General features: G+C 36.6%; 1 protein-coding gene across 4 annotated transcripts in view; it reads right to left on the reverse strand.

Moving 5' to 3' along the window:
- LOC150102874 (ATP-binding cassette sub-family C member 5-like) overlaps nt 1–14,382 on the reverse strand; it is a 1,133,802-nt gene that overhangs the window by 770,492 nt on the left and 348,928 nt on the right. For all 4 annotated transcript variants that reach the window (XM_090397917.1, XM_090397915.1, XM_090397916.1 and 1 more), the window contains one exon: nt 4,891–4,988. In XM_090397917.1, coding sequence (XP_090254043.1) covers nt 4,891–4,988 — 98 coding nt within the window. The remainder of the gene's footprint in view (nt 1–4,890; nt 4,989–14,382) is intronic.

Genomic DNA, 14,382 nt, shown 5'->3' on the forward strand with positions numbered 1-14,382 from the left:
AGTTAATTTATCAGATACAAATTCCTATAATATTGACATAACAATAAATAAAATAACTTATGAATATTTAATACAGTCTTTTCATTATTCATACATATATCTTTGATTAAATAATTAAATATTAGACAAAATTAAGATAGTTATATGAATATTAAATTTTAAAATAAGTTGTTTACATTAAATAATATTTACAATTGTAGCCTTTGTGATGGAAGATCATGTTGGATTCTGAAGCAAATAATAATTACTTTATTTCTACATAATCAGAATCCAACAATACCATATCTATTACAACAGCTATTCAATTTAGTCAGAGAATCTTGCAGACTTGTAGCGGATTTATTTAGAAGTATAACATCATCCGCATACAGCAAAGAGCTGACGTTAACATCTCCAATTTTGATATCATGTTTAATACCACTTTCCTTCATAATGTGATCCATATAGATAATGAATAACAGAGGGGATAATGTACATCCTTGTCTCACACCAGATTTAACATTAAACCATCTTCCTGCACTTCCTTCAATTCTAACTGCTGACTTACAACTCAAATAAAGACTAAGTATTGCTTGATATAATGCCCCATTGACACCATATAACTGCAGCGTATTGAATAGCTTCTCTCTTGGCACCTTGTCATATACCTTTTCCAAATCGACAAAACTTAAATACAGATCTTTGTTATATTCCCATGCTTTCTCGAGTATTTGTCGTGAAGTGAAGATTGATCCTGACAGCCTCTATTTGGCCTAAATCCGGCTTGTTCTTCACCAAGATTTTCTTCCACAATTCTTCTCAACCATTTCTCAAGTATACTTGCATAGATCTTGCCAGGAACACTCAGTAGGGAAATACCTCTGTAATTCTCACATGCAGTTTTATTTCCCTTTTTATATATGGGTACTATGAGAGCTCTACTCCAATCATCGGGAATTCATCCCTCTGTCCAGGCTTTCTGAACTATGCAGTGCAGCCACTGTAAGACTCTTATACCACCATACTTCAGCATTTCTGGTCGAATATCATCTACTCCTGCTGCCTTTCCACATTTCAAGCCTTTGATGGCTTTTTCTACTTCAAGTATGGATATCTATTCCTGACTGCATGCCTGGTCAGTGTTATTTTACCACTGTGCTGTCATCACTGCTTGTTTCATTTAGCAGTTTTTTAAAGTAATTACTCCATACTTCAAGGATATCTTTTTCTCCCGTTTTCATGTCACCTTTATCATCTCTAACTCCTTTTACAGCACTCTTTCCTCCATTCCTAAGCTTCTTCAACAACTTCCAGAATATTTTGCCACCTTCTTGATATTTATTTTCTATATTCTTGACAAAGTCTTCCCATGACTTTTGTTTAGCTAGTTTTACACAGTGTTTAGAATTCTTGCATTTGTCTCTGTATTCTCTAAGAGCACAAGCTGACTTATTTGACAGGAACTTTTGATATGCTTTCTTCTTTTCCTTCACTGCCTCTTTAACTTCCTGTGTCCACCAGGGAGTTCTGATTTTTTTATCCTTACAGACAACCTCACCACATGCCTCTCTGGCAGAATCAATCAATGTTTTCTTCAGAGTTTGCCACTGAATCTCCAAGGTTTGATTCCTGTTCTCAAACTCTTTCATTTTTTCTTCAATAATCTTTTTGTATTTTAGTCTACAGTTCACATCTGAGAGCTGCTCAACTTTTATTTGCTTTAAAACTTTCTTACATGTTATTCTTTTCAATATGAAATTCAATTTTATCTTGCTCAAGACTAAATAGTGATCACTTCCAATTTCAAATCCTCTGTACACTCTGGTGTCCTGCACCAGGGAGAAAACATCACTATCAACAATAACATAGTCAATGAGACTTTTCTTATTCCTAGCCTCTTCTCTCCATGTGGATTTGTGCACATTTTTATGTTGGAACATGGTGTTAGTAATAACCAGTCCATGTCCTGAGCAGAAATCCAACAGATATTTGCCATTATTATTAGCTTTGCTCTTTTCTCCAAATTTTCCCAAAATATTTTTGTATGTCTCATACAAACAAAAAATGTCTCATACAAAATAAAAAATGATGGTACAACATGACAAAATATTATAATTATTATTATTATTATTACACCCTCCATGGAGTCAGCAGACTCGCCTGCATTAAACAACATATTCCTGTAATGCATTCCATTCACTGACAATTCTCCATGTAAAAAACCTATTCCTCCCACCTCTCTTCACCACACTTGCACATAACTTCCAGGGATGGCCTCTGGTTCTAGCTCTTCATTCAATGTATCAGTAGCACTGTGCATGATGTTACATACACCTGGTTGATATATCTTAGCAAAGTGAGCACTCATTACTTTCTGACACCATAGTAACATCTGCATTTGGTAAAGTTGTTCTTCCACATTTTCTTTCTTTTGCTTGTGGCATAACAATAAAATTCTTTTGGATTGCCTTTAGCTTGCATAGGCAATTTCTTTTCATACTCCAATTTAGCTTTCTGTACAATAGTCGTTACTTTTCTAGCCTGAGCCTTATATATTTCATAACCTCTCTCACTCTTATTCTCACAATATTCTTTCCACATCTTCTTATGGATCTCTTCCTTTTAACTCTTGTAGATAGGCTTATATGATGGTAACACATGGCTATTAAATTATTTAAGGAATTTACAATGTATACTGGAATATTAATTAAAAGAAACTTTAATAAATACCTCCTGTATTTGGGAAATGTCACAGTACCATCTTCATGAGAACATACAACTATGACACATGCACGCAGGCACTAAAAAAGGTCTCATTTGCTTTTTGTAGTGCCTGCGTGCATGTATCATAATTGTATGTTCCCATGAAGATGGCAATGTGACATTTCCGAACTATAGGAGGTATTTATTAAAGTTTCTTTTAATTAATATTCCGGTATACGTTGTAAATTCCTTAAATAATTTAATAGTCACGGATCTCTTGCTTAATAAGGTTGCACATCCAATTAATTCTTCAAACACTAAGGATACATTCAGATACCGCCTCATTTAAGCAGTTTTTTTCAAAGATTCTCATGCAGTACTGACATTTTTCCCATTCAGTAACTGATAGCATTGGACCAAAGATAGTATTCTCCTAAGTTGATCATAATTTCCAGCTTTGTAGTTCAGCATGTAACCTTTTCTAATGGAAAAATCAATATAATCAGCTACTTCCCAAGGGAGTACAGCATGATAACTGGTGGTAAAATAGTCATATCCTTAACAGAGACCCTTTCTGATGCTATGAACAAATCCAATGATCTTTGACTTCGAGTTCCTACTTTCACACACTGATTGAGAAATTTGTCTTACAACAATTCAATAAATTCCTCTTCATTCTTATCATGAAATTTCTCATTTACCCAATCAATGTTTGGATAACTGAAGTCACCCATAATGATCATTCATTTAATACCCATAAGGCTAAACTGGTGATGCATTTATTTGTCCCTGCAACTGAGCCACCAAGTCTGTACCAACACCCCACCATATATTAAATTCTGTTAGTCTCCACTTCACACCAGATAGTCTCAAAATCACTGCTACATGGGACATGGTTACTATCATCATTTTATTCTATCTTAACTGGATTTAAAATACTCCCCCTCCTCTCATATCTCTTCTGTCAGTCCTAAAAATAGTTAAGCATATTTTTTTTTTTTTGCTACTTGTCCTCTCTAATAACATTACGAATCCTTTTCTTCATTGAACCTTCTGTAGTGTTTAATACTATAGTTACTTCCTTTAACTGATCACTGTTGCTTTAGTTTGACATCTGATAGTTATTATTTAGCAGTATACCACTTGTTTTATTCTAGTTCATCTTTGCAATCAATTAAGCTCCATGGTAAGTACACCCTGTAGCACGCTTAATAAATACACATCTTATCATTAAGTCCCAATGCAATATTTTCTCCTAACTCATCCACTCCCCCCCCCCTCTCTTGAGATATGCTTTTTTCTCTGTCCGCTCATCAGACATTTCTCAAATTACATCACTGAGACTGATGCTTTTAATGTCAGTGCACTATCCGTTAAAATGGCTACCTTATCATTCTAGTAATTTCTGCATCACCTTTCATATCATCATTTGTATTTTCAGTACTGCAGGGTGTAGCATAGAGGCAGCCTGACTCACGGTGTGGCTTAATAAGGGGCTGTTCAGCCATATTGCGATAGGCGACATCGCTACGCTAACAATTGCTGTTAGCGTAGCAAGTGCGGAAAGAAGTTTTTCCAAGCTTAAACTGATTAAAAATTATTTGCAAACAGCAATGACCCAAGAAAGATTGGTTCGTCTAGCAACTATATCGATAGAGGTGGACATAGTGTATGATTTAAATTTAGAAGAGCTTATAAATAGTTTTATTGTGCGATATCCCTGTAGAGCAAAATGTTTCTCTTGTAATCAAAACCTCGATGAGTCTAAGGACTCCCTGGAGTTGCCCGAAATAATAATAATAAAAAAAATAAAATAGCAATCAGAGATTTTCTTATATTTATGTCTTATAATCCATCAGGGGCATATTCAATTGTTTGCCTCAGGGTGTGATCTAATCTAGGGACGGCCCTGTGTATTTTGGTCACTTTTCTTCACCTACATAATTCTAACCACTCTCTCTCTCTCTCCCTCTTTTCAACAGACATATTTTTATGACTATTGTCAGTAACATCCACCATATCACTCTTTTATTCTGGATATGGTCTGGATTTCTGGCACTCACTTCTAACTCTCTCTCCAGTCATTCTCATAATCCTGGTGTGAGAATTACATTCTTGCTGCATCTACGTGATGATTCTAGAACTTTATAATTTGCTTATTAATATGCATTATTAATCTTGATAAAAAAAAAGTTTAAAAGCTGTTACCTTTTTAATATTCAAGCTGATATCTAAAAGAGCTGCTGGCACACCAGTACTGTGAGAAATTCCTGTATTCAAAGGAGATTTCTTTTCTATTCTCTCAACTGTAAATGTATTATAGCTAATTAATGATATGAATACTAATAAATAATAAACTGTTTAATATGAAAAAAATCATTTTAATTTAATTTAAAACAGATAGCAAGAAATGGGAGGAAAACTGTAAGACCTATAACACCCAGGAATAGCTTTTCAAATAAATATCTTATAAGTAACACAACTATACTATTATTATTATTATGTGGCACCTCCAAGGAGTCCAAGGACCCATTGTGGGAGGGTACTCAACTACACTCATCCTGTCTCCTCTACTACTTAATTTTCCCACTACACACAATTACAATCAATGCCATCTACTGCCCCTCACCACAGACAACAGTATTTTTTTTTTTTTTCTGTAAACTGTGTGTATTCTGATGGTCAATTTGCTTGTATGCAGGATGAAAAAACACCTTCGACTGAAAAAGCCCATGTAAAGATTCCACTTGTCATGATGACAATTGAACTCAGGCATTTTCCAATCGAAGGGTACAATGTGCTTCCAACTGATAAAAAGTTTTAAAACCAAAAAAAGTTTTTTATGGTTTTAAAACTTTGGCTAAAAAAAAAAAGCCCAGAGCAAAAAAAAAAAGTTTAAGTATATTATTATTATTATTACTGAAAACAAACTTCCATGGAATCCAAAGGCTATCACAAAACAACCACTCCATCAACACACATTATCAACTAGCGACAAATCCTTAAACCACGTATTTTGCTAGTTCATGACTGCAGGGAGACCAAATAATGTGGCTGAATGGGGAACTGTTGATGCCATGTATAGACAGGAGACTGGCTCCTCTCTGTGGGTGGTATGTTTGCGAGTCTGTCACCTCTTGGTGCATGCTCCACTTTTTTTTTATCTCTTCCTCACAATGAACCACAACCGAAAGAAATGCATTTCTACTGCAGATCTCCAAAATTATTCCACACAAAATAGTTCAAAAAACCCATAAAAACATCAAAAAAAATCATAAAAGACAACAATATCCAACCAAACAACCCACCAACACTAATTCTTATAAAAAAAAAGTTTCCACATCCACTTCATCAACATCCATGGCCTAAACAGCAAGATACACGATGTGCACCACTGCCTACAGACATCTAAACCATACACTGCTATTCTTTTCAGAATCCTAACTGGCAACATCCACAGTAATCAAGCTACACATTACACAGACTGCGAATCCTTGAATCCCACTTTCTGATCTTCCTTGACTAAATATTTATTTACGAAATCACCTGCCGTTTTCACATGCTTCCTCTATTGCTCTCCAAACTCAATCAACCACTCTGACCTCTTCAACTTTCTCTCTCTAAAGAGCTCGCCTTTCTGCAGTCGAAATATCCCAATAGAGAGGTCATCCTTCTTGGGGACTTCAATGTCAACAACTTATATTGGCTCGCCTTCTCCAGTTTCACCAATCAAGCAGGCAGGGATGCTCAGGTGTTTCCCACTAGCAATGACCTATCTCAGATCATCAATCTTCCTATGAGAATACCAGAACCCCCTCCAATTTGCCAACACACTTGACCTCTTCCTAACAAACTCCCTTTCTAGGTATACTATAGTTGTCGGTTCTCCTCCTGGTAACTCAGACCACAACCTCATAAAAGTCTCTTTTGCCACAAAACAACCTTCACCCACCAGTTCACAGTCATGTGTCCTTTAGCACTACAAGGGTGCCAACTGAGAGGACCAACTGTGACTTCTATTCCTCCTTCCCATGGTCCGACTACCGCTTCAGTACTTCTGATCCAAACACCTGCTCAGACCAAATAACAGAAATCATCCTCATAAGAATCAAGGTTTTCATCCCTTATTCCACTCCAAATTCTCTGCAACTATCCAAGCCTTGGTTCTAAAAAAGTGTGCCAATGCTGTAAAAGAAAAAACCTCTGATTACCACAATTGGCTCAAGACCAAAACTCCAGCTGCCCTCTCTGCAGCTCGCAACAGTTGCAAAAGAATCATCACCAAGTCCAAGTCAGACTTTGAAAGGGTTAAATGCTGCAAACTCACCTTCTGCCCAAATGGCAGTTGCTCCTTTTGGTCCTTTGCCAAAGGCCATTGGGTGCCTCACCCAGGTTTTCACCACTCTCGCATCCCAATGGTAGTGTAGTCACCTCAACAAAAGACCAGGCAAGGTTACTGTCATCACTATTCTCTTCCAATTCCTGCACTCATCAGTGCAGGAATTGGAAAAGTTCCTGGGCAAAGTTCCCTCCACTCCACAAAGAATGGTCCCTTCATGTCTCCCATAGTCCTCTGACAAAAATTGTGGGTGTGCACCTCACACCTAGCACACCGTGAATATACATCCTTGATACACACACACACGCACATTCTGTTTTCTTAAAGTTAAAAAAACTTGTTTAGAAAGTCATTTTTTTTAAAATAAACAATTTTATGTTTTGTCCGGTCTGCAGCTGCTTGTCAGCTGGCAAATTGTACTTGCTGTGGGAGAATGGGCGAGTTGATCACTGTACATACAGGTCAAGTGTTTTCAGTGGAGTGAAGAATAAAAGCACTCATTCCAACAAGAATAATTTCGGTTACTAGATCGGAGCAGGTGCTAGGATTAGAAGAATGGAAGCATCAATCAGACCATGGAAATGAGGCACAAAAGTCATCCCAGTTGGCACCATTGTATTGTCACAGGACACATGGCTGATAACTGCTATGAGAAGGATTATCTGTAGAAACAGAGACATGAACAAGATTATGGTCAGACCTGCCAAGAGAAAAGCCAATGTCTTTTGGTGTGTTTGGAGGGCGAGCACATTAAGAAAAGTTCCAGCATGTTGGGAGGATTATCAGGAATTCTGGAAGGTTGGTGAACAATTTCTGTTAAATCATTTACTAAGAGAAGAAAGTTTAGCTTCTTTTCCAGGTTGGTTTGTAGAGTTGGAAAAGGGAAACTGGCCAAAATGTGAACATTTAAATCAAGAATTATCTTACTGTTAGGATAATTACACTGAACACTGATATAAAGGGTGTCCCAAAATTCATGTAAGATTTAAATTTAGCGCCATTTGTGCGGTAAAGTGTTGCCAACGAGAAAAATAAGACAGCGTGACAGCTGACAGTTCAGGGTTATTAAAAATGGAGCACTACACGAAAGAACGACGCATTTTCATTGTTGAGCAATATTTTAAAAATAATAAAGGTTTGGCAGCTACAGTTCGCACTTTTTCGTACAAAATATGGTTGGAATAGTGATTTAACTTCAACTGTGAAAAGATTAATTAAAAAATTCAAGGAAACTGGATCAATTAGTGATCTTATACACTCTGGCCGTCCTTCAACAAGTCGTTCAATAGAAAACATCGAAGCAGTTCGTGAGTGTTGCTGAGAGTCCAGGAACATCAATTCGGCACCTTGGTCTTGAATTGAGCATTTTGAGAAGCTCTCTACAGCGTATTCTCATGAAAGATTTGCATTTTTATGCTTACAAAGTTCAATTGACTCAAGAACTGAAGCCTACTGACCACACACAGCGAAGAGAGTTTGTTGAATGGATTATGGAACAACAAGTGGATGCTTATTTTTTGAACAAAATCATCTTCAACGATGAGGCTCATTTTCATCTTGATGGCTTCGTTAATCGACAAAATTGTCGCATTTGGGTTCAGAAAATCCATGAGTGATTGTTGAGAAACAAATGCATCCACAACGTGTCACTGTTTGGTGCGGATTTTGGGCTGGAGGCATCATCGGTCCATTCTTCTTCGAAAATGCGGCTGGTAAGGCAATAACAGTTAATGGTGCTCACTATCGTGACATGATAATCGAGATTTTTGTGCCTAAATTGCAAGATATGGATGTGAACAACATGTGGTTTCAACAAGATAGTGCCACATGCCATACAGCCCGAGAAACAAATCAATTACTGCATGAGTCATTTCCTGGTTGTGTAATTTCCCGTTTTGGTGATCAGAATTGGCCGCCCAGATCATGTTACTTAACGCCGTTAGACTTTTTTCTTCGGGGTTTTTTGAAGTCTAAGGTTTATGCCAACAAGTCCACGACCACCCATGCCTTGAAGGAGGAAATTGAGCGCTGTGTCAACGAAATTCAGCCACATTTATGCAAAACGGTCATGGAAAATTTCGACAAAAGAGTGTATATGTGCCAGCAAAGCCGTGGAGGCCATTTACCCGATATACTATTCCATGCATAACCCTATACTGTATACTTTATGAATCAATAAGAAATTACAATTTTTAATTAAAAACCTGTGTTTTCTATCAAAATTACTTCTCACATGAATTTTGGGACACCCTGTATTAATTTCTAGCAAGCGACACCCATTTTTTAAGGATTGCTGCTTCCTAGATTTCCTTGTTTCTATGCACCGGTGATATACTGTTATTTTCAACATGAAATATGCTGGCCTGGTTGGCCGAGTGATTAGCCTATCTGCTCTCCAGCCAAAAGGCTGCAGGTTGGAATCCCACCATGGGCATGGATGTTTGTGATTGTCTGTGAAAATACTAGTGGTGGTGGTCAGCAGTAGATGGCATTGGGTTAGATGATGAAGGTAGTTGTGGTTGGTGGAATGAATAGTGGAGATGGAGAGTACGTGCCAGTGGTGGCCGGTGAAATTTTAAGTGGGGGTGCTGCCTATACAAAATAAAAAAAAAATATTTTTCCTAATCAGTAACCAATTTATTAATAAATAAATCTACAGATTTATTTATTAATAAATTGGTTACTGATTAGGAAAAAAAAATTATTTCTTTTTTATTTTGTACAGGCAGCACCCCCTACTTAAAATTTCACTGGCCACCACTGGTACTTGCCCTTCCTTGATGAGTCTTTGGACTTCCTGGAGGTGTAATAATAATAATATGTAATAATATCTGTACTTTCATTTCATTAAAGTTAATTGCTGTGGTTATCGTGTAATTTGTTGTTTATAGCTATGACACAGGTACCTTTAAAGATTAAACTGAATACAGAGATAAATAGTCAAACAGGTTTTTTTTCAGAATTAGGAAAATGATAAAGGTAACAAAGAAAGTCAAACAAAGTGAGATAAGGAGATCTTAAGCCAAAGCAGATCATACAAAGGGGATTCCAGGTACAATAACTTTTGGCATGGGATATCAAACGTGACAACTGCATAAGTATCACCCTTCTTACAAAAGACAGTGGTAAATACAAGTAAAACTGAGGTGAGATGTTATTGCACAGGACACAAACTGAGGTTGAGTTATGAATAACTTATCACATTTGGATGTCTGTAGGCAGTAGTGCACATCATTGATACCTAATCACTCTGAGTATGATTGCAAAATGTGTACCTTATTCAGAGACCAATCTACTTACTGCTTAATCAATGGTGACCTTACCAAAAAACACACACAGAAAAAAGCACTCCAAAAATTATTAAAGTTACATCCTGGCCTCCCTGGATTTACAGACTACCAAAAACACACAAGAAGAACACATCCTTGAGACCTATAGTGGACAGAACTGGTCTCCAACATACTGGTGTCATTCAAAATAATTAACAAATATTTATTTTTTGCCAAAATGAGTATGTATTAATCAAAAATGTTCAATTTTTGTATAATTCATCATTTCACTTTCAACATCTGATGATTATGATGACAATAATAATAATTCATGCAACATGAATTTTTTTTTTGTTTTACATTACTGTCAAAACTCATCCTATAATCATTTATTATCATTTTAATTTACTTATACTATAAAACATTTTCCAAGCTTGCAAGAATTTAACTACAATTTTTTGGCAAACCTGACAAATTTTAACCAGTTCAGACAAACCAGCCAAATGACAACACTGCCTCTACACAAAAAGTGGACAAATGCTTACTCCCAAGAGCTCTTTCTAATTACAACCTGCAGTTTTTATCATGTTAAAAACTCTGTGCACTTCAAATATTGCTTGTGAGCTTTGATCCTTAAAGAGACTAACATCATGGTGAGTTCTGACATAGTCTCCCTGTTCAAGAATGTGTCCTTCAAAGAAACCTCAGAACTAATTTGGACACTCAATCCCACTGACAGAACCACCTTATTCAATTTTACTATGAACTCAAGCTATTTTACATGGAAAAACTTACAAGAGCAGATTGAAGGCACAGCTATGGGCTTCCCTCCCCTCCCCCATCTCTCTCTTCCTCACTCACTAATCTTTTCATGGAACATTTTGAAAACACTGCCCTAAACTCGGCACCTCTCAAACCCACAATATAGCTATCCTATGTGAACAAATGATGTGTTCTTCACTTGACCACATGGGTGGGATACACTGGAAATGTTTTTAGCACACTTCAATAGCCAACACCCAGGATCCATTCCAACACAGAAATGAAAAACAATAGCTGTTTGCCCTTCTTGATGATCTGGTCACCAGACTACCCAATGGATCCTTATCCTTTTCTGTCTACAGAAAAACCTACCCACACTGGAAGGTACATATATCTCAGTATGTACACATTACCAGGTCTCCCAGAAATGTGGTGTTATCAAAACCTTAGCAAATCAAGCTATAACAATTTGATCAGACCATAAAAGTCTATCCAAAGAAATCAATTAAATCCACAATGCATTTATAGCCAATGGCAACTCTTTACAAAATCAATAGAACACTCTGCCCATCACGTAAACCCAACTCCCTCCCTCAAATCTAGAACACAAAAAATGAAGTGCCATTCCCTACATCCAGGGCCCCTGAGAAAGAATCACAAGTTAAAAGGTTTTGACATATAAATAAACCATCAGGCCACATCAAAAAGTAGCTACCCATTATCTTCTTACTGAAAGATCCTCTCAATCTAGACTATCGTGGGGTCTACAGTATCCCTTGATCTTGCAAGCCTTCCTTTTTTTGGACAAACAGGAAGAATTGCCAACATCTGTCTGGAAGAACACAGAAACTATGTCCATAACCTGCCTGCACTATAGCCACTCTGGAATAACAGACCATGCCATCAATATGGGAATGGCTCAGGGAGAGATACCATAAGGTGGTGTATGGAGGAGCCGAATCCAGAATGAGGCAGGTGACCAGTGGTGTGCCTCAGAGCTCTGTGCTTGGGCCAATGTTGTTTAATTTGTATATAAATGATATAGGAAACGGCTTAAAGGGAGATATTCAGTTGTTTGCTGATGATGCAAAGTTGTGTAGTGCAATAAAAAATCAAGCTGATGTTGAAAGTTTGCAGGAGGATTTAAATAAGCTGGTAAAATGGGCAAAAGAAAATGGATGTCAGTTCAATGTGGAAAAGTGTAAAGTCTTGCATTTTGGGATTAAAAGATTACCAGCTGTGTACTACATCGATGGAAAGGTACTCCAAGAGATTGATGAGGCTAGGGACTTAGGGGTATTGGTAGATAAGGAGATGAAGTTCAGAGGACACATTGCTAAGGTGTCCAAGATTGCACATAGGATTACTTGGTTGTTGAGGAACACACTGACATCCAGAGATAAAGAGGTTATTATTCCCCTTTATAAAGCATTGATACTTCCACATTTGGATTACTGTGCTCAGGTCTGGTCACCTGGATTCCTTGGAGATGAGGAGGCTGTGGAGAGGGTTCAGAGAAGAGTGACCAAGTTGGTGAGTGATATAAAAAATGCTCCCTACATTGATAGATTGAGAGCTTGTGGATTGCAGAGATTGGTTGATAGGCGAAGAAGAGGGGATATGATAGAAACATTCAAATTACTAAAAGGTTTTTATAGGATTGATGCAGGGGAAATGTTTCAGCTGTGTGATAGTGATGGAAGAACAAGAGGTCATCTCTGGAAATTAAAGAAGAGTGTGGTTAACAAAGGTGTCAGAACAAGGTTTTTTGCCTGGAGGGTGGTGAATGAGTGGAATTCATTGCCTGACTTTGTTGTGAGCTCTTCATCTGTAAATGAATTCAAGAAGAGATATGACAGATATTGTTTTGCTAGCTTGGGTCTCCCACGATGAGTCTACTGACTCCATGGAGATACCCGTAATAATAATAATAATAATAATAATATGAATTGCTGGATCCATTGGTGAAAAAAACCTCCCTTTTATACAGGAAGATGTATAAATTGGAGAGATTTTTTCTAGAAATCTACTACGGCATTAAAGCATTCATCAAATCTGAACAAATCTGGCTGTCATCTTCTTAAGTAGCTTCTGCAATTTGAAGGTTAGCAATCACGGTATGCTAGAGTGTCCAATCCTCTACCATGCTTTTGATCTCGTAATAGCTCTTGTTATCCATCCATTCCTTTACATCATCAACCCAAGAAGTTCTTGGTCTACCATGGGATCTTCTTCCCTCTAATTTTCCCTCCATATTTCCAGAGATGTTTTCTCTGCTGATCCTCTTATGTGTCTTGCCATCTTGCACTTTCTCTTTATAAGGTCTTCCATGAGTGTTCTTTTGGTTCCCATGGAATAACAGACTTCAATACCTCTTCATTCATTTTTTTCTCATTCCAAGAAATCTTCAGTGCTCTCCTACAGCACCACATCTCAAATGTCTGCAATTTCTTGATTATGGATTTTGTATTTTCCAAGGTCTCACATCCATAATTCAGTGTGGACCATACATAGGATTTTATTATTCTTATTTTAATCTGTTTATTTATTCCGGAGGTCATTAGTAATTTATGATTCCAGAATGCTTCTTTTGCCTTAGTTATTCTTTATTTTATTTCCATAACGGTTGTTTCATCTTCTGTAATCATCACTCCTAAATAATTATAAGCCTTTACATTTTGAACAAATTATATTGATACTCTTAAATTGTGTTTTGTTGCCATTTTTTTGCTTATTACCATATGCATCCAATTCTCCATTTATATGACAGATTGGTTCCAGAAAAAACAGTGCAAAAAAGAGTACATACGAAAAATAGAAGAATGTTTCCAGATGTGAAAACCCGATATGAACAATAAGTTATCTTCAAACAAAACATATGAAAATCATTGAATAAAACTATTTAATTTTTATGGAATATTTTTTATTTTAAATGCTTATTTAAAGTATATACATATGTATCTTTCTTAAAGAAAATAGTGTGTCACTAATAAATCAGAAATTCAAAAAGGCCCAAATACACTTGCTCATATTGTTATTAGTTAAATTTTATTCACCATCACTTTTTGACAGAAGCTGCATTCTTTTGTGTGAGACTGAAATTAAATCACTTGCATCACTTGAAACAATTTGGCTGTCCTGTTCATACTGCAATGGCGAAACGTTTTCTTCAGTAAAAGGAACTAAATTGGCACTAATTTCCAATAATTCTGAAGATTGATTTTTTTTTCCCACAAACTCTGTAATTAATCTTTGAGATCCTGTTTTGACTAGATCTTTGTATAATTCTTCATATCGCATCATACATGATTTCAGTTCACGTTTAAACTG

This window comes from Typopeltis vanoorti, chromosome 9 (assembly GCF_054136105.1).
Source record: "Typopeltis vanoorti isolate ZY-2024b chromosome 9, IOZ_Tvanoo_1.0, whole genome shotgun sequence".
Classification (NCBI taxonomy): domain Eukaryota; kingdom Metazoa; phylum Arthropoda; class Arachnida; order Uropygi; family Thelyphonidae; genus Typopeltis; species Typopeltis vanoorti.